This window comes from Callospermophilus lateralis, chromosome 11, assembly GCF_048772815.1.
Source record: "Callospermophilus lateralis isolate mCalLat2 chromosome 11, mCalLat2.hap1, whole genome shotgun sequence".
NCBI lineage: Eukaryota > Metazoa > Chordata > Mammalia > Rodentia > Sciuridae > Callospermophilus > Callospermophilus lateralis.
In genome coordinates, this window is record NC_135315.1 from 40,430,200 (window position 1) to 40,457,573 (window position 27,374).

Consider the following 27,374-nt stretch of genomic DNA (forward strand, 5'->3'; position numbering starts at 1 on the left):
TAACAAGCCACAGGTGGAAAGCCCTGGGGAAAACCCACATCCAATGAGCGAGGGGGCAAGGGACTGTCTTGCTTGCACCAGCAGCCCACCTTTCCCCAGGTGGAACAAAATTCCACATATTCACCTCTGTCATAGGCTGTGCCTCCTCAGGGTTCCAGCATCCGTGACAGTGTATGCCTGTGTCTTTCCCTTATTCTAAAAGCCTAAATATTGAGATAGTCTAGGAAATCGGGGCCACCACCATTTTTTTTTCCCTCCAGTTTTGAAGATTGCACCCAGGGACCCTACCACTGAGCTACATCCACAGCCTTTATTTATTTATTTTTGAGAGTCAGGATCAGGATCTTGCTAAGTTGCTGAGGCTGGCCGTGAATTTGTGATCCTCCTGCCTCAGCCTCCTGAGCCCAGCTCACTATCTGCTTTTCCTATTGACCAGGGTGGAATTAGATGAGTGATGCCCTCAGAGGTGGGCCACCTCCTGGGTGCATGTCAAGGTAACAGGTGACTTTTCCAAGCAAATCTGTGCCCACCCTGTGTGAATGTGATAGAGAACTTTCGGAATGACCTGGAATACATCACTTCCCTTCTCTTTGCTCATGTGACTGTGAAGTGAGAGGGTTGGCCAGTGGCTTTCATTGCTACCATCCCCGATTCCAAATGTTTAGCTTTTGTCCCTAAGGATGGGGTTGGACCTTTAGGATTTACTAATATAACCGTCTACAGAGAATGATATTTGTTTCTAAATTCAAACAATCAACTTATTGGTACTGGAGATATACTTGCGGTAGAGCACTTGCCTAGCATGGGAAGACCTGGGGTTCAATCCAAAGCACTGGGAAAAAAATATCAATATGTCCTGAAAGTTAGAGGGGCCATGGGGTAAGAAAAGTACCCCTACCTGCTTAGATACAACCAGGTCATGACATTTGAATGTCAAAGACGACTAGATGAAGGCACAAATACCTGGTGAATTCTGGCAAATTCCTATTCATTCTCCAGGCACAGCCATAGCCATAAGGCCACCTCCTCAGTGAAGGCTTCTCTAACCCCTGAAGTAGGGACCTATCTTGTGCCAGGATTCTGTCCCTTTACAAGGGCTGGAAACACATTCCAGTAAGACACTGTCCTAGCCCCAAGGGGCTTCCTACCTAGGATGTAAAATTACACAAAAGGATCCCAGACAGGAAACTGGATGACTCCTTAATAGAGGAATAAAAAATTTCTCAAAGGAAGTAAAGCCAGACTTTTGCCAAAAGGCATCGAACCTGACTTGATCCAGCCTGTGGACCTAGCTGCTGATCTGCAGGAGATGCCAAGGACAGGGGAACTAACTAGATCAGAGTTTGCAGTCAGCAAAAATTTAGCCTATGGGAAACTACTGGTAAAATGGTCCAGGTTCCTCAGTGGCTACATTGCAAGGAAATCAAAGGGAGGGAAAAGAATCCTACTGATTAAAAGAGAAAATATGGAAGAGCTGGGCACAATGACACACCTGTAACCTCATAGACTTGGGAAGCTAGAGCAGAGGATCACAAGTTCCAGGCCAGACTCAGCAACTTAGCAAAATGTCTCAAAATGAAAAATAAAGAGGACTGGGAAATGCCAGGCAGGGTGGCACACACCTGCAGTTCCAGAGACTCAGGAGGCTGAGGCAGGAGGATTGCTAGTTTTAGGCTACCCTTAGCAATTTAGTGAGACCCTGTGTCCAAAAAAAAAAAAAAAAAAAAAGACTGGGGATTTAGCTCAGTGGTTAAGCACCCAAGTTCAATCCCTAATCCAAAAAACCAAAACTAAAACTCAAAAAGATATATCCATTTTTAAAATAAGCAAAATTAAACTACAAGGTATGCAGATGCAAAGAAGCTCAATTAGCTAATAAAATGCAAGTGATTACTATAGAAGCAAAGGATATGGTTTTTCATGGTTATGGGAGCAACAATGGAAGGGACGCTGAAATACTTTTGGAGCATCTGACAAAAGCCTCAGATCTGAGTAGAATTCCCTTTACAACTCATTAATACCATCATCCGACTTGTGTGGCCTTTGAATCTGTGTTCTATCATACAATAAGAGATTTTAAGTCTCTCTCTAGGCTGGAATATGGAACTAAAATTCACAACCTGAGGCATAACAAATATGCTTACTGAAATCTGCTTTCAAGTTTAAGTAATACTTGTTGACAAAGTATATCTTAAATATCCTAAATGCTTTACCTGCCTACGGCTCTCACCCTGCATTGCCAGAGGCCCTGTGGTCTGTTCTGGACCCAAGTGGCAGGACCCCAAGGGGAGGACCAAGCCAGGAAGGAAGGGGCTGGAGGGCGCGGGGCTCTGCAGCTCCAAATTCTGTTCCCTAGGGAGGGCCGATTTTACCTCTGAATAGGGGGTCAGACTCATAGTCCTCACCCAGGCCCTGCTGGGAAAGGGGCCACTGTGATCTTGTCAGGGAGGTGGGTGAAGTGGCTTGAGGTTCTTTTGTTTCTTTAAGGGCCAAGTTCTGAGGTAGAAACTAAGAATCTCAGGCCACTAGGCATTAGGAAATAACTTTAAAATTTAGTATCTAAGGCACTTGAAGTCCAGGGACTGTAGGGATTTAATGGAGGTCATGCCATAAACTCATAGTGGTTTCTGCCCCTGCTGTCACCTATGAAGTCAGTGACCTGCCTCCAGCCAGGCGGGGATGAGTATAGATGCCCACTGGCTTTCAGGGTAATTCCAAAGCTTGGGTCTGACTTGTCATCACTTCTGTCTCCTCTCACCAACCCCGATCTAGAATCCATAACTGACCCCTGCCTCTGACCCTTCACCTGTGGTGACCCATGTTTCCCCAACATCTGTCCATTGACCTCTTCTGGACTTTGTGCCTCATTTATTGACTTTGCCTTAGCTCATCCAAGACACAACCCCCCCCCCCCCACCACCGCCAGGGTGAAATTTGGTTCCAGCTACTACAGAAAACCCAGAGTTCAGCTGGGGAGCACTTTCTCATCAGGAATCCAAAGTAAGAGAGAGATTCAAGGCAATACCCAGCACAGGGCATCTCTCTCTCCTTCCTATCCTTGAAATGCCTGGATTCTGCATAGGCTGAGGCACTTGTTGCAAAGGGACCTCTCTTTGCATTTAGCAACAATTTCATAATGACACTGACACCTAGCTCACTATTCCCTTTCAAAGCCAAGAGCAATGCTGTCGTTTATTGGGATCTTAGGGTTTTAAAAAAATATTTTGCTGCCTGAGCTCCATAGCCCGTTTCCTGATTACCTGAGATTCTGTTCCATTCAATTCACCTGAAGTTCTCCATGATCAAAGTTGCGCAACAGGCCTTGGGAAAAGTAATGTGCTTTTTATTTTTCCCTCACTTTATTGACATATGGGATGTAGAATAAGGTGAAATTCTATTCACGAGACATTTGGAGTAATACGTTCGATGCCGAGTGTTATAATAGAAGAGGGGAACAGACTGGAGTGTATCAGAGAGTGAGTGTCAGGAGTCACAGGTACATCAACATCATGTCATATTAAAAGGGCTGTTTATTCTACAAATGACTCGGGGAGTATCAGAACCAGCTGGCTTCCAAGGGTCAGCTCACTCGTGCTGGGAAAGGACTAGGCACCCACCGGCAGAACCTCGCAGATACCTTCGCAGCCTGGCAGCAGGCGGCGCGCACGAGCCGTGCAACTCGCCTTGAAAGGAAACCGCAAAACCGAGGCCGCAGCTCGCGAACTCCGGCGCCCCCACAAAAAAACCGACAACCGGCTGACCACACCACGCCCACGGCGGCGCAGGGGAGGCGGTGGAGACGATCGCCTACTGGAGCGGCGCAGCTGGGGGAGAGCTGCCTGGCCCCGCGGCGTACCTAGTCTGTTCACAAGTGAACTGGAAGAGGGACCGGAGGATGCCTGAGCAGAATCCAAAAGGGAAAAAAATGGCACACAGAGGATCGAAAGGAGCTCCTAATAGCAGGGCCCACTTCCACCCCAGGCACGGACGGGGTTCGAACCCGCGATCTTCGGTTTACGAGACCGACGCCTTACCACTTGGCCACCGCGCCTGACAGCCAAGCGAGCAGTGCAAGCTCTCAGTGGAGGGGAGGTGGCGCAGGCGCGGAGGGCGGCGCGGGCCGCTTCGCTTCGCTCCGCCCCTCCAGGCTGCCGGCCACTGGGGCTAGCGATCGGAGCGCGGATCAGTCCTCTCCGGGTCTCGGCCTGGCACCCCAACCCTGCCAGCCCGAACCCCAGCGCGTCTCCTGTCCCCAGCCCTCCCCAGGGCACAATGCACCTGCAGCAAGCAAGAGGCCAGTGGTAGACTCCAAGGTGGCCGGCGCTCAAGTGGAGAAAAACTTGGGTGGGCGCTCTGAGAACAAAGCAGGGAGTCCCGAGGGATAGGGGCCACGGGAGGTGACTTTCTCTCGCCCAGCCAGTGGCTGCCTGGGGACAGCCAAAACCACCTCCTCCAGCCCCGCAGTATTCTCAGTGCGGAGTAGACCAAGTACATCTCCGCCGAGGCAGGACGGCCTCGCCTGGAGGAAGCGCTATGGGCATTCGAGGAGAGGCCCGGGCACGTTTCTGCAGAAGGTGCGGTAAGAGGGAACGCTCTCAGGCCACCTGAATGAAGGGGTCAGCTTGCAGTACTACGGACAGTGGGTCTGGGTCCAAGAGAACCACCCAGATGCAAAGGGCGGATCTTAAGCACAGAGCTCACAAGCACCTGGGATTAGTAAAAGCAAGTCGTGGGATAAAAATGTACCAGTTGCAAAGATACGACACACGACGTTGGTAAAGCTGAGAAAAATAAGGGGACAGGGAGACTGGGACTCGGGGTGGGGGGCAAACGGGCTTTTATTAGGTAAGGTTTAGTTTGTTATATGACAGAGGTAAGGGGGTTGGGAGCACAGAGCTTATGCTACTGCACTCTTCTTTGGCGGGTCTTTTATTTGCTAGATCTTAAATTTAAAAAAATTTAAATGAAATTAGATTCCTCTGTCCTTGGTTGGTCTGTGGTCACAGTATCTGCTCCCAGAAAGAGCGAGAAGAGAAGTTCTCCTTTCTGGGCTCTGATGCTCACTGGGGACAAGGAGCGGGGCAACCAATCCTCCTATACACCAGAGCTTGCAGGAGGGAGTTCCCACAGGCCAGTCATGCTGTTGGCCACTTTGCCATCACCACTGCCGAATTCACCCTTACTTATGGATAGAACTTTTTAAAAATGTGAATCGTAGGGATTTGGAAAAACTTGAGTTTTGTATGTGTAGTTAAAAATAAGACAAAATGCATAATTTTAACCCTTTTAAGTGTACATGGTGTTAACCATATGCACATCTCAACTTTTTAATCTTGCGCAATGAAACCCTACACACTGAATGGCCATTCCCCTTTTCTTCCCTACCTCAATCCCCGACAACCACCATTCTAAAGAGTGGACTTAAGATATCTCATCTGAGTAGAATCATACAGCATTTTCTTTTTCTTACTGGCTTGTTTTGTTTAGCATAATGTAGACAGTTTTCATTCTGTTGTAGCATATGGCAGGATTTCCTTCCTTTGCAAGGGTGAATAGTGTTCTATTATTATTTGTATATGCCATTTTTTTTTTTTTGTACTGAAATTAAACCCAGCATGCTTTTACCACCGGGCCACATCCCCAGCCTTTTGTTGTTTTGAGACAGGGTGTCTCTAAAATGCCGAGACTGACCTCAAACTTGCCATCCTCCTGCCTCAGCCTCCCGAGTTGCTGATTTACAGACGTATACCATGACTATATACCATGTTTGCTTTACCCATTCATTAGTTGGCATACAGATTCTTCTTAGCTATTGTGAATGCTTCAATCACAGCAGTACACAAATATATTCAAGGTCCATTTTCAGTTCTTTTGAATACATACCCAAAAGGACTGTTGGATCATATGGTAGGTCTAGTTTTTTAAAGGAATCTCCACACTACTTGCCATATGGCTACACTGTTTTACATTCTCAACAGTAGGGCACAAGAGTTCCAGTTTATTCATGTCTTTTTTTTGTAGTGGCCATTCTAGTGGATGGGAGATAATCTGTGGTTTTGTCCATTTTTAAAATGGATTTATTTGGTGTTTATAGTTTTAAAAGATATTCTGTACATTAGTTCCTTATCAGATACAATGTTTGTAAGTATTTTTTCCTATTCCATAGGTTGCCTTTCAATCTGTTCTTTCCTTTGCTGTGCAATTTGTTTTATTTTGTTTTTGAATGGGTACCAGTTTCCAACACATGGCTTAGCTCATGCTAGGCAAATGCTCATCATGGAGCTACACCCCCAGCCTTTAAAAAAATTGTTTTGAGATAAAATCTGGCTAAATTGCTCAGACTGGCCTCAAGCTTATGATCCTCCTGCCTTAGCTTCCAGAGTTGCTGGGATTACAGGTGTGCAACACCATGCTCAGCTCTGCTGTTCAATTATTAAGTCTGATGTGGTCCCGTTTGTCCATTCTTGCTTTTGGTACCATATCCAGAAATATTGCCACATTTCGATACCGTGAAACTTTCCCATTCTGGTTTCTTTTAGAGTTTTGGGTTTTTGTTTTTGTTTTTTTTTTGGGGGGGGGGGCGGGTACCAGGGATTGAACTCAGGGGCACTCGACCACTGAGCCACATCCCCAGCCCTATTTTGTATTTTATTCAGAGACAGGGTCTCACTGAGTTGCTTAGTACCTCGCTGTTGTTGAGGGTGACTTTGAACTCGAGATCCTCCTGCCTCAGCCTCCCGAGCCACTGGAATTACAGGTGTGCACCACTGTTCCCTGCATTTTTTAGGGGTTTTAGTTATATATCTTATGGTTAGTTCTTTAATCTATTTTAATTTTCGTACATGATATAAGGATTCAACTTTTTTTTTTTTTCATCCGGATATCCAGTTTTCCCAGCATCACTTGAAGAAACAGAAAAGCTTTTAAAAGGCATCAAGAGAATTCAAAGGCACCAAAATCAGATGACTAGAGATAAGCAGATGTGCATATTCATGCGTCTACAGAACGGCGTTATTCACTTATTCTGAGGTGTGGTGGTCTTTGCATATTTTCACAAATTAGAAATCAGGATGACAACAGTTACAAGTGATAGCCTTATAGTTAAGTGGCAAATTTTTTCTTTAGTGGCACATAAAATAGTTTTTAGCTGGACCCAGTGGCACACACGTATAATTCCAGAGGCTCAGGAGTTAAGGCAGGAGGATCTTAAGTTTGAGGTCAGCCTGGACAACTTACGAGACCCTGTCTCAAAAATAAAAGTGGGGCCGAGTGAAGTGGCAAATGTCTGTAATCCCAGCAGCTCAGAAGGCTGAGGCAGGAGGATCGAGAGTTCAAAGTCAGCTTCAGCGACGGTGAGGCGCTGAGCAACTCAGCGAGACCCTGTCTCAAAATACAAAACAGGACTGGGAATGTGGCTCAGAGATCGAGTGCCCCCAAATTCAATCCCTGGTACCAAAAAAATAATTTAAAAAATTTAAATTGAGGGGCAGCTGGGATTGTGGTTCAGTGGTGGAGCCACTGGGTTCGATCCTCAGCACCACATAAAAATAGATAAAATTTTTTTAAAAAGAGAATGCTTGAAAAATAAATAAAATTGGGTAAATAACAGTGGTAGAGTACTCCTGGATTCAATCTCCTGGATTCAATCCCCAGTATCACACATTTTTATGTATAAGATCAGTATGATGAATTTGATGTAGTAATTTATAAATATATATAAATAAAATACAGCTAGGAGAAATCAGACTCATTTTTGCATTTGTAATGTTTCCTGGTATCCTGATTTTCCTCACTCACTGTTGAGAGATACCCATTCTTTCAAAGTGCATCTTTCCATTTGCTGTGTAGCAGATGCCGCACCTTGATGCAGGAAAAGCAGAGCATGCACAAGGGCAAAGAGCATGCGGAGATTCTCCAATTTGTGCTCAATTTTGCTGCATACCCAAAACTGCTGTGAAATAGTAAATCTAAAGTAAATAAAGAGATGAACTACCAAGCCATGAAAACACACAGAACCACCTTAAATGTGTATTACAAAGTGAAATGGTTTGATCATGTCCCCACAGTTCACTTAGGGACTATCCCCAGTGCAGAGGTTTGAGAGGTGGGGTCTAATAGGAGGAGTTTGTCACGGGGCACCGGCCTCGTGCATGGATTAGTGCTGTACTTCATGTTTCTTAGAACTTGGCTCCCTCTCACCTTCTTTTTGCCCTTCTTCCATGAGATGTCCCAGCAGGAAGGCCCTTGCCAGATGCCAGCCCCTTGATCTTGGGCTTCCCAGCTTCTAGAACCACAAGTCAGTAAATTTCTGCTTATTTAAAAGGTACCCAGTATGTGATATTCTGTTGTAGTAGCATAAAACAGAAGCCAATTGGAAAAGGCTACCTATTGTATAATTCCACCCATGGAACCTCTGGAAAAAGCAAAACTATGAAGGCAGGAAAAAGATCAGCAGTTGCCAGGAGTTAAGGCAAGGATGAGTAGGCTGAGCAAGGAGGATTTTTAGGGCGGTGAAACTAGACTGTTCCTGCAGAGGTGGATACAAGTCCACTATAGAATGTATGTCACCAACGGTGAGCCCTAGGGATAAACTGTCACTGGCTGGCTGGGCTGGCGAGATGACCTGGGTTCAAAGGAGCTGGCTGCATCAATAAGACGACGGCTAAGAAACCACGCAGCACACGAACATGAGATTCTAAGAATGAGGGCAGGGTGGCTCAGTGACCAAGGATCAGCTCCAGGCTGGGCAGCGCTGGAAAAAGCAAGAGCGACCACACTTGAACCTCCCCCCCGCCCCACCCATTTACTGGGGAGAAGACACTCGATAGAATATTCCATCCATAAGGCAAGGAGCAGGGTTTTGAAGGGTGGAGTCTTGCTTGGTGACGCCTTGTGATCAGCAGATTGACATCTTGGCAAGTCATACCCATCTCAGGTGCTGTGTGGGATCACGGGCAGAGTGAGAGGACACATTTGTGTCACATAGCTCAATCGGCACACAACGCCAGACCAGTCCCCTCACATGCTCAAATGCTCATAGCTCACACATACAGCCCTGGGTGGCTTGCGACAATAAACTATGGACTTTAGGGGCTGGGCTGTGGCCCAGTGGGCACTTTCCTAGCACACATGAGGCACTGGATTTGATCTCCAGCATCACATAAACAAACTAAAAAATATTTGGAAAAAAGACCAAAACTATGGACTTTGGATAATAATGTAGGCTCAGCAGTTGTTACAACTGCACTGTTCTGGTAGGGGAGGCTGGGAGGGATTCAGGGCACAAGGGTTATGTGGAAATTCTCTGCTTTCTGCTGCATTTTGCTGTGAACCTAAAGCTTCTCTTAAATTTTTTTTTTTATTAAAAAAAAAAAAGCGCTAAAAATAGTAATTCTGGAATCCCTTCCTCTGAGCCCCTGCTTTGAGTCACCATCAACCCTGGGCCACACTGTGGTTGTTCCTTGTGGAGTGACTTCCTAGCTGGGTAGGCCTAGGAGCCAGACTTTGTTTTTTCCCCAGGAGTAAGCAACCGTAAGTATGTGGTCCGACTTCTAAATTTATCTGTACCATTTTTTAATGTAGAACATCTGCAGTGGCATAGATGTTCTGAACCAACCAAAGGGCAAGAGCTGGTTCTAGAAGCCAGAGCTCCTAGCAGGCAGGAGTCGCAGCATATTCACCTTTGTGCAGTGTGGTAGTAAAATCATCCAGTCATTCCTGCAGCAGATCCTCATTGAGCACCTACTATATGCCAGATGCTGTGCTTGGTGTGGGGGGTTACAACAGTGAACTCACTAGATGGCACAGGTTCCTGCCCTCATGGAACTTGATTTTTTTTTTGTTTCATTTTTTTGCAGGAGGATCACAAGTTCAAGGCTAGCCCAGGCAATATAGTGAGATCCTATCTCAAAAATAAAATGGAAAAGCTGGGGATGTCGCTCAGGGGTAGAACCCTTGCCTAGCCTACAGGAGCCCTGGATTCGATCCCTAGTACCTCCCCACAGAAGGAAAACATTGTCCTGGGAATTCATGTAAGGAAGGCAGACAAAGGATGGGTGGCCACAAGGAGTCCTCCCAGCCAATAGCCAGCACCACTCGCCAGAGAGCAGAGGCTTAGCAGGCGGCCATGCCAGTCCCTCAGCCCAACCGAGCTCAGCTGAGTGCAGCCACAGGCGGAGCCCAGGTGCACCCAGCAGAGGAGCCCAACACCAGTTCAGGAAAATCATCCTTCTTGCTGGAAGCCACTCTGAGGGCGATTTGTAACAGTAATAATTCATTGACACAGGGAGTCACAGAGATCACCCCCCCTTTCCCTTCTAGGTTTGTGTAGGCTGATGGTTATCTGCATGAATAGATAAAACTTTAGTAATGCTAGGTGGATGTGGCAAGGACCATGCCAGAGTCCCCTCTGCCACCAACCGAATCCGTTTCCTCATCCACAAAGTGGGAGAGTTGGCCATTAGCCGGTATTCATTTTTTAAAAAAGGAACAGGTTTCTTCGTTTTTCACTGTTAACGTGATGGGGAGGGAAACGCCAACCTGACCGGCTTTCCTTTGGTCCCTGGCAACCCGACACTCTTCCCTCCGATCAAGTTTCAGAGCCCGCACAGAAGCTCTAAATTAAGACTAGTGGGGGAGGACTGAGGCAACCTGAAACCTTTTGGCGAGTAAATGGCCACCTTGTTAGACATTTAAGTTAGACTGCTTTTGGTGCTTAAGGTTAGCAGAGTTTATTTTTTTCTCCCTCTCTCCGTATTTAATTGTTACCTTTTTCTGGATCTTTTACTTGTTGGAATTCACTCCTAACTGAATGCTCCGAAGGACAGGTTCATCAGGAGATGAATTCAACCAGTTCTTGGAAGCCCCCCAGAGAAGGCAGCATCCTCAGTGTCACCCCAAAGCAGTGATAGCCTTTGAGGGTCTTTCTTTCCTTGAACGTGTCCCCTGTTGGGGATGGTCAGGGTTTTCCGTGAGGCTGTCAATAGTAACAGGACCTTGGTCCCACTTGGGTGACATTTTTGGAAAGGAGGATCTTCTGAGGGGAAGCTGATGGAAGGTCACCAGTTTCCTGTGTCTAGGATCTGTTGACATTGATCAGACCAGTGACCAACACGTCTAATAGAGAACACCATTTCCCCAGGTGTGGCCACTCACCAGCCAGCTTCACATCTGATTGAGGTCCAAGGCCTCTCTCATGCCATCTCTGCCTGGGAGTTTAGTTGGGGCTGTTGGCTGGGGACACTTTCTTCCACGTGGTTTCTTGGGGTCCCTCACAGAACGGCAGTTGGGTCCTCCGAGAAGGTGCATTTCAGGTGGAAGGAAGCAGAAACTGCCGATTCCTCTTCAGTCCCACTTCTGCCATAAGCCATGTGTTTGTGCATCATTAAGGCACTTCTAGGCCAGCCCAGATTCAAGAGGAAAGGAATCAACTTCTCTCGTTAAGGGGAAGACGGTACAGGACAGGCTACATGTGGAGAGAATAGATTCAGAGGGCTCTTTGGAGGCTGTCACTGCCACCAAGTACAGACACCAATTGGCTCAGCCCTGGAGCTGGGTCCTAGAGAGTGGAGGATCTAAGGTACATCTCCTTTATCCCTACCCTCACTTCAAAAAGCCGACTCATGGAGGGTTCTGTGGTGGGATAGGTTGGACCCCAACTCCTTGCAGCCCAACAGCCCACATTTACAACACCTGTAACCAGGGCTTTTTGAGGTCATCTTTTACCACCCCTTAATTTTGACTGAAAAGCCCCATCTGGATACAGAAAAGCTGTTAAGGCCTTCTACAGATTTGCAGAAACTGGATGGCCTTTTTTTGTGTGTCATTCCTTAACAGCCACCTCAGGAGGTCGGGATCCATTAATCTCCTGGAGAGGACAGAGCCCTTGTTGATGGAGGTCAGGCCCAGCCTTCAGCTTCATGGTCCCCTCCCTTCCCCAAGCCTCACCCCTCCCCAGTCAAAAGATAGACCCTTAGGAGCTAGCCCCCCTGTATCTTCTGCAGGGCTAAGAACGAATAAACTGGTCCCTTCCTACTGAGATAGGATATTGATGGGGGCGGGGTGGGGGGAAAAAGAAAATCACTCGTGAAACTTGCCCTGTATGCTGCTCATTAGAGTACGAGTGCACACCTGTTTAGATCAGGCAAAGAGATCAAAACCCATACCAGAGGGCACATTCCCACTGATCCCAATGTGATCAGATAATGGAGGTGTCAACCAGGAATCCCGAGAACCACCAGACCACCACCAACCCTCCTGGGATCACCAGATTGATGCCAGCCCCTCCCCAAGCTTCCTTCCCCTCCCCAATTCTCCCTGGAATGTGGGCTCCTTGCTCTTCTAAATAAATCTGTGCCTCAATATCTGACATGTGCTGAAGTTCTTTTCCATCATGTACAACGAGGACCCCATCATCCTGAATCAAGGGCCCACCTCTCTAGGACCTTGTCATACCCTCTCTGGTGACACTACCAATGCTGTCTTTCTTGGTACCTAGCATTGGGCATCCTGGATGTTTGCTTCTGGTAATACTCCAACTGCAGGACAAAGGACTAAGTTTCTCGCCTGGGCTTTGCCAGAGACTCACCAAGTCCAGCTTTTGGTCAGGAGTGACGTGAACCCGAGAAGCTGGGAAACCAACCCTCAAATCATGGCCAAGTGGCAGCCGAGCCGGAGAAGTCATATCCCCCCAGAGGGGGCAGGTGTGCTAGAAGGTAGGGGAGGGGTTCTCGGGTTCCGCCGGGCGCCTTCCAACCGGCCACATATGGTAAGTCAGCTCATATTTCGGTACCTTTGCATGGCTGGGTTCAGGCCTTTCAGAAACTCCAACCCTTTATTATTTTTTCCTAAGCTTAAGATCACGTTGATGTCTCAGAGTTCAAGTCAAAATCCAAGACAACCAATGTCAGAGCTTGAGGTCTACCATAAGAGCCAGGGCCTGACAACAGGTGGCAGGAGAATCAAAGAAGTCCCTGCAGCCCCAGTTGCAGGTCAATTCCAAGAAGGGTCGGCTTGATGCTGGCTCAGGATTCCTGGGTCCTGCTACCCACAGCCTTGCCCCAGTGAACTTTGTGAACTACTGGCCCCTCAGCTCACCTTAAGGCCAGGCCCAGCCAGTCAGGCCCACCCTCAGCGGAAGCACCATCCTTTCTAGGCCTTTCCTCATACACACTCCACCTTCCCTGCTGTTGCTCCTGCGCTGCCCAGCCTAGTCCTCCCATGCCGTCTTTACAGTTCCTCTGCTTGTAGGGAGCTGAGCCAGCTCCAGGCTTAGCCTGTGTCCTGCCTGAAGGCTTCCCAGCCACAGCCACCCTCCCCTTCTGAGCAACCTGAACCATGGGCATACGGTCCCGATGCACTCTGGGAGGACCCGTCTCCTCATCAGCTGGGCTCAAATCCTGGGCGACTTGAGGCTAGTGAGATCACCTGGGGAGGCTCATCTGTAATACCACCCACTTCATAAGGTGGAGCCAGCATACACGCAGCACTTTAACACTGCCTGGCACAGTCAGCCCTAAATGAATGTCAGCTATTATAACCAGCCTTCCATACCCATGGAGCCCACGCCTGCAAGTTCCATATTTATGGATTCAACAAATTATGGGTGGAATATATATATATATTTGGTGGTGGTGGGGTACCAGGGATTGAACTCCAGGTCGCTCAACCACTGAGCCGCATGCCCAGCCTTATTTTATACTTTATTTAGAGACAGGGTCTCACTGAGTTGCTTAGTGCCTCGCCTTTGCTGAGGCTGGCTTTGAACTTGCCATCCTCTTGTCTCAGCCCCTGGAACCACCGGGATTATAGTCGTGCACCACCATGTCCAGGTGAAAATATTTAATTGCATGTGTACCGAACAGACATTTTCCCCTTATACCCTAAATACAGCATAATAACTATTTACACAGCATTTATGTTGTACTTGGTATTATAAGTAATCTAGAGACGATTTAAAGCGTATGGGAAGGTTGCATGGGTTACATGCCCATACTATGTAAGGAACATTAGCATTCAAGGGTTTGGGTATGTGCTAGAACCCATCGCCTGTAGATATCAAGGGACCCTTTTCTTTTTCTTACCTCAATTCCTCAAAGGAGACAAAAGGAAGAAAGAAGAGGCTGACTTTAATCCGAAAGCCTTGTGCTGCAGTTCCTCATGTCTTTTCCCCAAGCCTGACCCTCACAAACTCTTGCAAAATCTATACGTCTTAAAGTTACTATAAATTCACTCAATGAAAGTCACCCAGCGCCCTGTTAATTAGCCTATGCAATGTACTGGCATGTTTTTGGGATAAACAAAGGGAGAAATGATAGTTTCTATCTACTGCTGGGAGAGAGGAGGTAAGGTTGGCCTAAAGGTCCTTGGAGCAGACCCGAGACACCACCCCCACATACCTCCTGCACCCTCCCCCACAAAGTTTCCTTTAAAAGAAGAGCCCGAGACCCCCAAAATGCCACCACCACCAAAGTTCCTCCCCGAGTTCTGCTCCGAGAATGTGTATCCTCACATTTCACTCTCTCCTCTCCTTGCCTGTACCCCCGCCAGTCTCCTTACCTGGCCATGTCTGCTGCCTCCAACACGTCCTCCAGCTGAAGCTCCTTGACCGCTCCTAGGAGGCCAGGCACACCTCCTAATATACCCGTTTCTTCCTCGGGCTACACAGTGGAATCACCTGGTGAGCCTTAATAAGATCCCATTGCCCACCCCCAATCACAGCCAACCCAATCAGAATCACGGGGTAGGTGATTTTAAAACTCCGCCAGGTGATGCTCATATGCTGCCAGAGTTGAAGAATTTACTTGCTCATTCTGGAGGCTTCCTCCGACATAAGGATAGGGGGCAAAACTGTTTTGCTCACTATGGTGAGCTCAGCACCGACCACTCACCAGGTGTCTGTTAGCACCAAGAAATGTCGGCTTAGTGGATGGAGAGGGACCCACTCTTGGCTCACCAGGCGCTCCACTCCCTGGCCCAGCTGCAGCCTCCCCCCCCACCCCCTCCACCCACCTTCCACCCACAGCATCCTGAAGGGCTCTGCTTTGTGTCCAGACACTGTTTTCTTACATTCTCCAGCCCCTCAGAGTTCTGTCAAAAGGCCCCTGCCTCAGGGAATCTCCCTGATCCAATCCCCAACTGGAATGCATCCCCTTCCTCCAGCTCCCAAAGCCCCCCCGACTTTCCCCTGGGTGCTGCACATCGTCCTGGAAATCAGTTGTGTGTCTCTCCTCCTGCAGGAGCCTGGGGACTCCCAGAGCATGAGGGCTTGCCTGCACCCAGTCCCAGTGCCTGCCACACACAAGGTGCTTAGTTAATGATGGTTGGTTGAGTGACATCTATTCCCAGATGTTTCCACCCATTTAAGGGACTTTGACCCGTAAAGGCTTTCTAATCCAGAGCTGATGGGACCTGACTTTGAGACTCTTTGGCTGAAACCTCCAGGGGGCGCAGGAATGACATCACTCATGAGGACTGTCAGACATTCTCTAAGGTGGGTGGGAGGGGAGTGCACCTGTGTGCGGGTGCAGCCTGCACACAACATCACTCAGCCCCTTCTCTCTCCAGAAGGGCAGAGGCAATCCCCCTGCCCCATCCTCCCTTACTGGGTGTTGCAGGTTGTGGCTTCCCTCCCCAGTAGGTTGAAATCCTAAATCCTGGGACCTGGCCTCATTTGGAAATACTCTTTGCAGATAGAATTGTTAGGATGAGGCTCACTGGATTATTCATTTGAAATTCAAACTTAAATTATTTCAAATTAATTTATTGGGTAATCCTGTATTTTTATTTGCCAAATCTGGAGACCCCAGTTGGGAAGGAAAAAAAAAAAGTGCTTTTGCAGGAAGGAGGGAATACAGGTCTAGGGGAACTCGCAAGTCCTACTGTTGGGGGATGGCTACCTGTGGCCCAGGCAGCAGTGCTAACCCATAAGTGGGAACTGTCTGCCCCCCAGAAGGACCCACGGCATGGGCTTGCATTGGAGATGGAGGGCCCAAGCCAGCATAGTGGCCCTGGGGGAACCTGTGAAGTCCTTTTGGTACCTGGAATCCCATAATAATAAGAGGAAGTGGGAAACAGGGAGAGGCAGAAATCTGCAGGTGTAGATGACCCAGTCCAGGGCCATCTTGACACTCTAGGGCAGAGACCCGTACTGGAAAGTCTGAAGCCAGGCTTGAGTAGGAGACTTGGGCCATTGGCCCTGGGGACTCCACAGACTCCTGGGAGGCCCTTGCTGGGAAAGAACACTGTTGTATTGAAGACAGAATTTTTAAACATCACAGCTGGAATGGTGGTGTTGCAGGGGCTTCTGGGATCCACATCTGGGACAGCAGGCTAGAATGAGTGACTGGGACAGCACCAGTCACCCCAAAAGTCCCACACCAGGTAGGACTTGTTCTTCCTGAGGCCTTGGATCTGGAATGTTCCCCCCAAACGTGGGCCTCATTGGGAGAAGCAGGCACTGAAGGCATACCCCCGAAGGGTATATCTTGTCCCCCACCCCTCTCAACAGAGCCAAGTGACCATGGACTGAAACCTCTCAAACTGTGAGCCAAAATAAATCTTTCCTGCTCTAAGGTAATTTTCTCAGGTGTTTTGTCACAGTGGTGAAAACCTGAAACACCCTCCCCACCAACACCACAGAAACTCTCAGCAAGTCAGGCAAGAAAAGCCACTGTTTATTTACACCTTGGTCTGTACATTACAGTTCCCTGGAAGGCGCCTGCCGCTGAGATAGAGAGCAGCAAGCAGGAGGCGAAGAGCTCAGGACCTGGGACCCAGCCTTGGGGTCTCGCCCCACACCCTCCCTCTCTGGGGCCTGAAAGCAGAAGTCCCATCCCAGTCCTAAAGCTAAGGCCGTTTCCAGACCTGAACTCCTGAGGCAAACACCCAAGTGGAATCCCACAGAGTCAGAAGCATGAACCAAGCCCTGGAGCGTGAGGTCACCATGCAGTCTACTCTACCTGGTCTGCAAGAGACCCAGCCCCAGACGGGAAAAAGCTGGGAGGAGGGAAGGCGACGACGGGCTGAGAGTCCTCCGTGATGCCCTGTCCCATCCGGGTCCTGACATCAGTCTGGAATTTAATGGCACTCCGGTCTGAGCACCTTCGGCAGACTAGGAAGGGCTGGGCAGGTGTTAATACACAGGCAGGGACAGTAGCAAGCCTCTTCCTCTCCCTCGGGTCTGCAGCTGTCCTACACACTAGTCACCGTGGCCCTAAACCCAGGCCCACTGCTGGGTACAGGGAACCACACAGCCAGGGCTTCCTCCAGGAGCAGCAGGTATCTGCTGCAGACCTGCAAGACTCACGGCACCCCTGCTGGGGCCAGTGGCCCAGGTTCAAGTACCCGCATGCTCACAGCAAGAGGGTGCACAGGAGTTTGAAGTTGCTTTACACAAAGTTGAAGTTGCCCTTACCTGGGATTCAGGTTTCTAACTAACCGCAGGCTGGGGGTGGGACTCAGTGCCAGGCCCCCAGTGCTTAAGACAATGACAAAATATTCTGTACAAAGTCACCGAGTCTACAAGGCAGGGTGAGGCCGGGGGAGCCGAGGGGAGGCGGGCCTGGTCTTGGTGGGTAGTCAAAGTGCCTGGAAGCTTGGCCGCCCGGGGAGGAGGCCCGAGGTTACAAAGTAGGATGCATATGTCCACATTTACAGGGCTGGGAAGGCAGCGACCACGAGAGTGTGTAGAAAAGGGGGCAGTGGGGACACAGGGAGAATCCTATACAGTGGTGACAGGGAAGAAAAGGCACGAGGACAAAGACCCCAAACCATGCAGACAAAAACAGCCCAGGCAGCACAGCAAAGCAGGCGGTCCCAGCAGGGTGCAGGGTGACCCCGGGCACAGCAGCACTTAGACTGGCAGCAGAGGTGGCCCGGGATGCCCTCCCCAGCTGGTGTCTCTGGGGCAGACAGCCCTACACTACAGTCACAATGGAGAGAGGAGGAGCATGCGGAACCCAGTGAGAACGGTGGCCTTGCCCTTCACCAGGGTCTTGCTCATAGACACAAACTTTTCTGGAAAGCTGGTAACCTCTCAGATGGGCAGCCAGAGGACGGCAGAGGCCCTTAGGATCGTCCCATCAGGCAGGTGGGGCGGGCCCGTGGGAGCCCTCCTCAGCTGCCCATCACAGGTACACGTGTCAGGACCTTGAGGTCCCTAAGATCAGAGCTCCAAGTCACCAGGTAAGGGTACGGCCCCTCTAACTTCAGAGCCCTTGTGGGGCGGGCCTCCGTCTTAACACCAACCTACAGAGGAGACCTTGGGTCCCAAAGGGAGGGACAGGGAGGAGAGACCATGGGGGATGCTAGCACTGAATTCCTAAATGGCCCCTCTCCTCACTCAGCCCCCTACAGAGCCACCAGGGATCTACCAGGTGACCAAAGTCATTTCCTTGGCATGGTGACCACCCAATCCCATCTAGAGCCAGCTCTCACACACACCTGGAGCACACAGAGGGGACTGAATGCTCCCCACCTCACCAGGCCTTGCTGCAGGCTTTGGCAGGCTATGATGTCCCTCGCTGGGACAAAGGGCCCCCACCTGGGCCAGGAATCAGACTGGTCAGTGGACTAGCACCTGGAGCCTCCAAGGCCTGAGCCTGGGTCTGGTTTGGCTAACAATGGGAAGAGCCAGGCCTTCCCTCATCTGCCCGGTCAGAGCACAGACAAAGCCCACGAAGCCAGGGTCCCTCCAGCTCAGCTGTGTAAGCAGGTGGCTCTCAGGGAACAGCTCTCAGCCAACTCTGTTCTGCCTCCACTTAGTAAAGGGCCCGTGGTCAATACATCTCAACATGTGTCATCTCTGACTCAGGGGCAGAGACTCTGCTGCCCACCTAAGTTTGCTAATCTCCAGGCTGCTGAGAACAGCTGGATCTACTGGTCCCGAGGCCATCTGGACTCCCATCCTGGGGCAAGGGCTACTTGACATCACCACAGGTAAAACCACCATCCACCGTCTCAGCACAGGCCCTGGGCCTGTCCTGGCTCAACAAGCCCAGAGGCCACTGCTACCAGTTTTCTTGACCTCTGGCCAACAAGCTTCTAGGTCAAGGGGTCTCAGCCCTGAGCTACACACGGACATCACCTGAGGTCTTTAAACACGTAGGTACCACAATTCACAGTAGCCAAACTATGGAACCAGCCTAGGCATCCACTAACAGATGAACAGATCCATAAAATGTGGTATATATACACAATGGTTTTTTTACTCAGCCATAAATAAAAAGGAAATTATGTCATTTGCAGGAAAATGGATGGAACTAGAGACCATTATGTTAAAGGATATAAGCCAAATTCAGGTCAAGGGTTATATGTTTTCTTCATATGTGGAAGCTAGAGAGGAAAAAGGAAAAGAAAGGTGTGGGGGAGGGGATCTCATGAAAACCAAATGGAGATCAGTAGATGAAAGGGACCAGGGGGTGGGCGGGATATTGGCCAAATCAAATAGTTATATGGTGTGCATGATGAATATGTAACAACAAGTTCTTTTAAAATCTAGATGCCGGGGCCACAGCAATTCAGTCTGGACCTCTGGGGAGTTAGCCCAGTCATCAGAGTTTCCTCATCTCTCCAGGTAACTGCAGTGCCCATTGCTAGAAGCCTCCAGAGGTCTGGAAGTTTCTGGAGCTTTGTGGTTTTTATAGATCAGAAATAAAGTCAAGAAAAAGGAACTCCCCTCTGATGATTCTCAAATAGATCTACCAGTTTAAAATAAAATAAAATCCAGGTCTAACTCCAGCTATTTCAAAGTTAAAACTTAAAAAAGGAAAACATTAGCTAATTTTGTTTGGCTTCCAATTGAGGGCAAAGACAGCTCAATGTTCCTTAAAATGTGAATCTTCTCCAGAACCCCCCTCCGCCCCCAAACAAAACCCTCTAAACTTCAGAAAGATTACTATTGATCTGTCCTATTGGTAGGCAAAAAACAACCCTCACTCTAAACTCCCATAAAACACCCAGTTAAATTAGATGCACCTGGGTACTCCCAAATTCAGAGGCTTGGGTTAGGGGTCAGGACCAATTAAACCAGAATGTCCAGAGATGGGTTTTGGGTTTGTTTGGTTTTGGGTACTGAGGATTGAACGCAGGGCATCACATGTGCTAGGCAAATGTTCTACCACTGTACTATACCCCAGCCCTTTTGGGGAATCAAAAAATTTTAAAGCTCATTTAAAATATGTCCCAAGTATTAACTGGAACATATATATTCTAAAAGTGAAAAATTATTTGCTGTGTATCTGAAATTCAATTTTTTTTTTTTTTTTTTTTTTTTTTTTTTGTTATCAGGGATTGAACCCAGGGGCACTCCACCACGGAGCCACATCCCCAGCCCTTTTTTTGATTTTATTTATTTTATTTTATTGGTCCTGCTGAGTTGCTAAGGGCCTCTTTAAGTTGCTGAGGCTGGCTTTGAACCCATGATCCTCCTGCCTCAGCCTCCCAAACCTCTGGGATTACAGGTGTGACCACTGTGGCTAGCCTGAAGTTCAAATCTAACTGGGCACATGTTTACCACCTAGCAATACAACAAGGGACAGCTGGGGTAGAACTCCCAGCTGGAAAAAAGAGCGAGGGAGGCAGAAAACACAGCAAGAGCAGGGCTGTGGAGCTGGGGCGTCGGCTCCCATCAGGCTAGCCTTCAGGATCAGAAGAGCATTTTAAAGACATACATGATTTTGGGGGTGGGGTGTGGGGGGCGGCAGTAGGGATTGAATCCAGGCCCTTGCACAAGCCCTCTATCACTGAACTACATCTCCAGCCCCCAAACATACCTGATCTTAAAAAAGCTGAGCTGACAGACAAGAAATGCATCCTGGCTGAAGAAAGTAAGGAAGTTGGATTTAATGGAAGGTGTGTGTTACAGGGAATTCACTCCCTCATTTAAAAGTCCCTCTTTAAGAGGCCTCTCTGACACTGGCCCAGATCCAGAGGGTCTTTTAGACCTGGCTTTTTTTTTTTTTTTTTTTGCCTCTCAGGAAACCCATGCCAATGGCGCCCCCTAGAGGGAGAGGCGAGGAGAATGGAGCAGGCTGTCTTTTCCCACCCCCTCTTCCCCTGGCAGAAATTCCTTCATAGCGGCTCTAACTCTGACTTCTGTGGCCTTCTCTGGAATCTGCACTCATGCAGCTAAAGAACATATGCAATTTTACTTATTAAATACTCACCCCCATGGACCAGGGCCCTGACTTGGCCGGCCTAGTGGCACTTCTTGCAATAGAAAACCCAGGCCAATGCCATGTCGCAACTTGTCATTTGCCTCTGGTTGTGGCCATTCCTTGCTTCTGGCAAATTCTCAAGAGACCCACTCCTCAGGCCACCTTTCTCTGCCTGTGTGTTCTCAGACTCTTGAGGGAGCCCAGTGTCCTGAGAACAGGGCCTTCTAGAGAAAATGCCCCAGCCAGTCTTCTGGGCATGGGTAATTCCAGAGTCCCGGGCAGAACCAGTGCAGCCCCGTTATTTGCAGCATGAGACCAAACTGCATATATTAAAAAGAAATCACAAAATCCAACAGAAGCAAAGTTGATTGGAATGGAACAAAGATCAGTCTTGGCTACAGCCCTGCCTCCAAACCTGGGGACACACCCAAGTCCCCCAGGTCCCCTGTTCATCCTCCGATGCCCACCTTTCTCTGCATACACCCCTCTCTACCCTCCCCAACATGCCCGAACCTTCCTTTTCCCGCTAGATGTGCTGAAGAAAACAAGAAACTGCAGGGAAGAAATAAGACCATATGTGTTTATGTAGATTTGGGTAAAGGAAACGAATCACAAGCTATAGAAAATTCAGATAGACTGGAAAACTCAAAGGAAAGGACCACATCTACTCCCTGCTGCCTAGAACAAGAGATCACATTAAAAATCCACGATGGAAATTCCCACCAAGTGTCCAAAGCACGGAAGACAAAGGTTTCCCTGCAACTTTCCCACCTGCATGTCCCACCAGCGCAGTGTCTGTTCCCCTGGATGAAGACCAAAGAAGGGGGCCACTCTAGCTCCCCAGGGGAGCCCAAGCTCGGATTCTGGAATCCATCCCGAGGCCTGCCCTCACCAGGCCGTGAGGAGCCCACCAGTGACAAGCAACAGTTCGTCTGCGCGGCTGCGGGCAGCCCTGCCCCTCTGGGAATCCTTTCTTTGGTTGCCCAACCTGTTTTGACACCCCCACCTCCTAAGCTGCTGCTTTCCTTTTGATTTCTTCATTTTATACCCAAGTGAATAGTGCTTCTATTTCATTGTCTTAAAAACAAAACCAAACCATAAAGGGGAGGTAGGTGAGCAGGCGGGGAGGGCAGGGAGAACGTCAAGATGCCAAGAACCCCACCAATGAGGACGGCCTGTCCACAGGTCTGCGAACCCGAGTCCTGTGGACACCGTACACTGCCCCACAGAGGGCTGCCCGAGGGCTCCTCCACTGGGTCCCCCTAGATGCCCCTTCCTTCTCTTTGAGCTCAAATACCTGGGCTTGATGGCCAAAGAGGCTGGAAAGAGCAACCAAACTCCTGGAAAAGATCAGATTTTGCTCCTCGTCCCGGGAGGTGGGGCAGGGAGAGAAGAGCCCCTCTCCCTAGAGTATTTCTAATCCTTATCCCAGAGGTAGAATCATTTTATCCAGTAAGTGAAACACAAGTGTCCAGTTCTCCCATGGCAGACCCTGTTCTCCCCGCTGCCAGTACCCTCTGCCCCTTGCAAAGGGACCACAAAGTGCACACACAGCTCACTGCGCAGGTGTCACCAGCCATGGTCCCACGCTCAGCCCACATATACACCAGTACACGGTACGCATGGTGGCCAGAGGTACATTTACAGTGTGAGTGTGGGCCCAGGCCCACATCCTGGGGCAGGGCCTGCCCCTTGGTCCCCAGGTCTAAGGCCGCTCTGCAGCCAGTCCCTCCTCAGTGCTTGATCTCCAGGATGGAGGGGTTGTGGTCCAGGATGGCCAGGATAATCTTGTCCATGTACTGCCTCAGCCGGAAGTTGATCTCCTCCTGTTCTTTTAGAGCTTCCATTAGCTGAAGGGAGTGGAAGAGACAGGTCAGAGGCTAGGCCTAGATGGGGGTGTGGCAGAGCCCAGATTCCCAGGCTTGCAGTGAGCTAGTGTCTGATGACTGAGGGACCCAGGAGGCCCTGGGCAAGGCAAGACCCCACACTAACACCAGCACCTGGAGGCCAGGACAAGGGTCTTAGGCAATGTAAGTGGTTTGTGGAGGCACTGGGGGTGGGTAATTTTTTTTTTTTTTTTAAGGTTGACCACACTGGCCAAAAGCATTTATTTATTTATTTATTTTTATTTTGGGTATTGGGGATTGAACTCAGGGGCACTTGACCACTGAGCCACATCTTCAGCCCTATTTTGTATTTTATTTAGAGACGGGGTCTCACTGAGTTGCTTAGGGCCTCACTGTTGCTAAGGCTGGCTTTGAACTCATGATCCTCCTGCCTCAGCCTCCCGAGCCATTGGGATTACAGGAGTGCGCCACCGTGCCCACTAAAGACATGTAGTATATCAAGGCTGACATTCACAGTTCCAGGGCACCAAAGATTCTGAGGCTGCCAGCTGTTTCCTTCCCACCCAAGTCCTGCCCTTGCCCTTCTTTGAGGTAATTCCTATTGTGTCCTTTAGGGTGCAGCCGAACTGTTGCCTCTGCCCTGGGGCTAGGGGTGCTGGTGACCAGTCAGGAGCTCCTTGAGGCCAGACGTTGATCATAAGCTCTGGGTCCCAGGAAGAGTGTAAGTTTCAGTGGCATGGGGTCTTAGGGTCATGTTAAAATGTGGCCAGGAGTTGTGGCATTTGTAGAAGAGTGGGCTTTGGTGCTAGACAGCAGGGTCCCTCTCCCACTGCAGCTGGGTGAGCCTGTGCCCTGGTCTCCTGGTCTATAATGGAGGTATTCATAAAGCCCCAGAGTTATCAGGTGAAATGAGAACATGCGCAAAAGCCGACGCTCGAGAAATGCCAGCTCCCTTGCCCTCCTGCCAAGGGTGGTGGGATCACAGCCTAACCTGGGTCTCCATGAAGATGTGACCTACTGCACTTCTCTGGCAGAGCTCAGACTCATGCTCCACCCTGTCCTAAACCTGTGCTCCTTTCAGCAGAAACCAGAGCTGACCTGTTCCCCTGTGGCCACCTCCTGCACAGCTGTGCCTGTCTTTTGGGGTAGTGGTAGGTGGGGATACTCAGGGGCCAGGCCCTGGGCAGCCTGGGGCTCATGGTCCTGGAGGGGAAGGGGGAAGGGGAGGGGGAGAGCGAGGGGGAGGGGGAGGGGCTAGGGTCCAACCAAGATCAAGGGGACAGGCTACCTCATCTCGAGATGCTGTGTCAATTTCTGCAGCCAAAGACTGGGCTTTGGTCTGGGTAGCAAAGAGGTTCTTTGCTTCATAGAGGCTGAGGCTCAGGATCTGTCCGTTCAAGTCGTCATTCTGATCCCGCAGCTTATGGTTCTCCTACAGATAGGTGAAGACAACATCAACTGTAAGAGGCATCTGGAGTCTGCTGGAACCCTCTCTCTGTATCCACTCTCTCCCTACAGCCGCAGGCACCCTCCCTCAGCATGTGCTGTGGCCACTTCAGGAGGCCTGACGAGGATGCAGCCTTTGCCAGGAGTCAGGGTGGAGGACCAGATCCTGGTCTAGGACCTGGAGTCCCTTTGAGATCATGGGGTTGGCGGGGGAGTTACTGCCCTGCCCAGAGGAGCCATGTTTCTTGGACAGGAGCATGCCTGGCCATTCCTTCCTCCCTGGGGCCCACTGGGAGCTCATCTTGCAACCTTGGCCCTTGCTGAGGACAGCCCTGCTCTGGGGTCTGGGTGATCAGGAGCTCTGGAATTCTGCTGAGTGGCAAGCGCTCTGGGCACCCATCCCTCCTGAAGGGGTCATCAGCTGACATCAACCCTACGCGCCAGCTCTTGCCTAAAGATGCTTTAAGGCTTGCACTTGAGCCCCGGGAGCCCCTCCTGGATGGGAGAAGGGCTAGGTTTGGGAGCACCACAGCTGCCCGCTCCTCTGCCTCAAGTGAAACGAACTCAAAGATGTGACTTGAATCACAGACTCCCGCCCACATGGTCAGGCTGGGCTTCGTGGACTTCAGTGGACATTACTCCCTTGAAGGGTCACTGCCCCTTCCTGATCCCACTCCCCCACCATAACTGACGTCCAATGAAGGGAGTGTTCCTGGGAGCACTAAAATGGAACCTCAGACTTGGTGTGTCCTGCTGGGAGAACCCAGCCCAGCCGGGCACTAAGCTGCAGCTGGACTGAGTCTCAGTCTCACCCCAAGCATCAAAGACAGGACAGTAATGTCACTTTCTTTTTATAGATGGAAAGATCCTGAGATCCATCAGATGTAGCCAGAGCCAAGTCACTTAACCTGAGCCATGAGCCAGGTGGCCAGTCCTGATGGTGAGGTGGTGGAGAGGAGCAGCAGGGAGTGTGTGGGGCAGGAGGAGGGATTACCACCTTGGCTCCCTTGCCACGGTCCCAGCGCAGGAAGCCCACGCGGCTGCCCTGGGCACCTCATCCTGCTGGACGCCAGCTCCCAGGGCCCACCTGCTTTAGCCGCTTGACCTCGTGCTCCAGCTCCACCTCGCGGGCCCTGGCACTGAACTCGCCCAGGCCGGAGGAGCCGCGGCCCCTGCCCTGCCGCTCGCAGTCCAACTTGTACATCTGCAGGTGCTCCAGCTCCTTGCGCAAGTCCTCGATGAGCTGCGGGGGGAGAGGGGCTGGTTGGTGGTAAGGGGGACGCTGGGGGGAGCCCTGGGGCCCTCTGGCAGGGACCCACCTCCTGCGTCGCCTCCCGCTCCTTCTGGAACTCCAGGCGGTTCTGCCGCAGCTTGTCCATCATGCGTTTGTACAGGTCCATCTCGTCCTTGAGCCGCAGGCTGGTGTCCTCCAGCCGGTCGGACATGCGCTGCCGCTCCTGGAGCAAGGAGACCAGTCATGGGAAGGGGTGGCCAGAGTCGGGCACCTCTGACCCAAACAAGGGTTTCTCCGAGCAAATGGGTAGGAGACCCCGCCCAGTGGGACAGAGCCCTCCAAGTCATGGCTTAAAGAACAGGCAGGTCCCCTGTGATTCCAGAAACACAACTAAGAACACCTCAGGCCTGAGACCTCCAGGGAAGCTCAGTAGAGCGCATACAGACCAAGTAGGCCCCAACAGAAGCGCGCTCTTTCTCTCTCTCTCTCACTCTTCAGACTATCATTCCTATCATATGAAGAATGTATACTCCATAATCACCGCAGAAAACACACGCCATTATTCACAGCTTGCTTTATTTTTTAAGGGGGGAGTCTAGCTCTTTTTTTTCAGTTTCAGAAAGGATGAACTCAAGGCCCCCTCTGGCCAACCTTGCTTCTCTGTGGATACAGCTTCTCGCCCAGAATGCTGCTCACCTCGTCCAGTTTCTCGGTTTGCGACTTGAGTCGCGTCACTGTCGTCCTGAGCTCGGTATTTTCCTCCTCTAATTGTTGCACCCTGAGGAAAGGAGAGAGTCATGAATTTCATAAATCTGGAATGCAGATTGTCTCACAAGGAAATGGCAGTTTGAAGTGTTTTCTGCCTCCTGGGAAGAATCTACCAGAAACTAACTGAAAGAGAGACAAGAATTTTTTTTTTTTTTTTTCCCAAATGATAACACAGTTTGTGTATCCCTGACCCAGAAACCCAGGAGGCTCCAAAACCTGAAATTGCATATAATTATTTTCATGCCAGGCACGGTAGTGTGCGACTGTAATTGCAGCAACCCAGGAGGTTGGGATAGGAGGACTGCAAGTTCGAGGTCAGCCTCAGCAACATACTGAGACTGTCTCAAAAGAAAAAATTTAAAGAAAGGATGTGGCTCAGTGATAAGACACCTCAGTACCCCTAGTCATTTTCAGGCTGTGTGTTTGAGCTACATAAGAAACACATATGGACTTCACATTCAGGCTTGGGTTTAGCCCCAAGATATCTTATTAGGTATATATAAATATTCTAAAATCTGAAAAAAAAAAAAAATCTGAAACACTCTGGTTCCAAGCATTTCCAATAGAGTGCGCTCCACACACAGAGCCCTGAGCTTTCTGCCAGCAGAAGCAAAACAGTAAAGATATCAAGTTGTCACTCTTATTTTTTTTCAATAAAAGAAAACATTCATTTGTGAATAAGAACAAAAGACTCTTTTTGCATGCATCCTTTGAAGACTGAAATATCACAGAGGGCTGTTCTCTGCTAGTTGGAGAGAAGATCTTCCTGGGGCTGGCAGTGACCAGGCCCTGGGTCTGCAGTTTGAAGGCAATGACCATATTTGCCTTCCTTTCTGACTCCAGTGTATCACCAGGCCTCTTCCCTGAGTGCTCACTGAGGCTGCCTCCTCCGGACCTTGGTTCTGATGCAATAATCCTGTTAGT

The 27,374-nt window shown here is 49.8% G+C and overlaps 1 protein-coding gene and 1 non-coding gene across 3 annotated transcripts in view; both read right to left on the minus strand.

Moving 5' to 3' along the window:
• Positions 1 to 3,979: 3,979 nt before the first annotated feature.
• Positions 3,980 to 4,051, minus strand: Trnat-cgu (transfer RNA threonine (anticodon CGU)). The gene has a single exon. It is a non-coding gene; the product is annotated as a tRNA-Thr (tRNA).
• Positions 4,052 to 21,633: 17,582 nt separating this feature from the next.
• The window catches only part of Rab11fip4 (RAB11 family interacting protein 4), a 106,333-nt gene continuing 100,592 nt past the window's right edge, over positions 21,634 to 27,374 (minus strand). For both annotated transcript variants that reach the window (XM_076870699.1, XM_076870700.1), the window contains 5 exons: positions 26,379 to 26,460; positions 25,768 to 25,905; positions 25,536 to 25,691; positions 24,291 to 24,434; positions 21,634 to 23,005 (listed from right to left, as the gene is read on the minus strand). In XM_076870699.1, the coding sequence (XP_076726814.1) occupies positions 22,889 to 23,005; positions 24,291 to 24,434; positions 25,536 to 25,691; positions 25,768 to 25,905; positions 26,379 to 26,460 (637 nt within the window). In that variant the 3' untranslated portion in view covers positions 21,634 to 22,888. The remainder of the gene's footprint in view (positions 23,006 to 24,290; positions 24,435 to 25,535; positions 25,692 to 25,767; positions 25,906 to 26,378; positions 26,461 to 27,374) is intronic.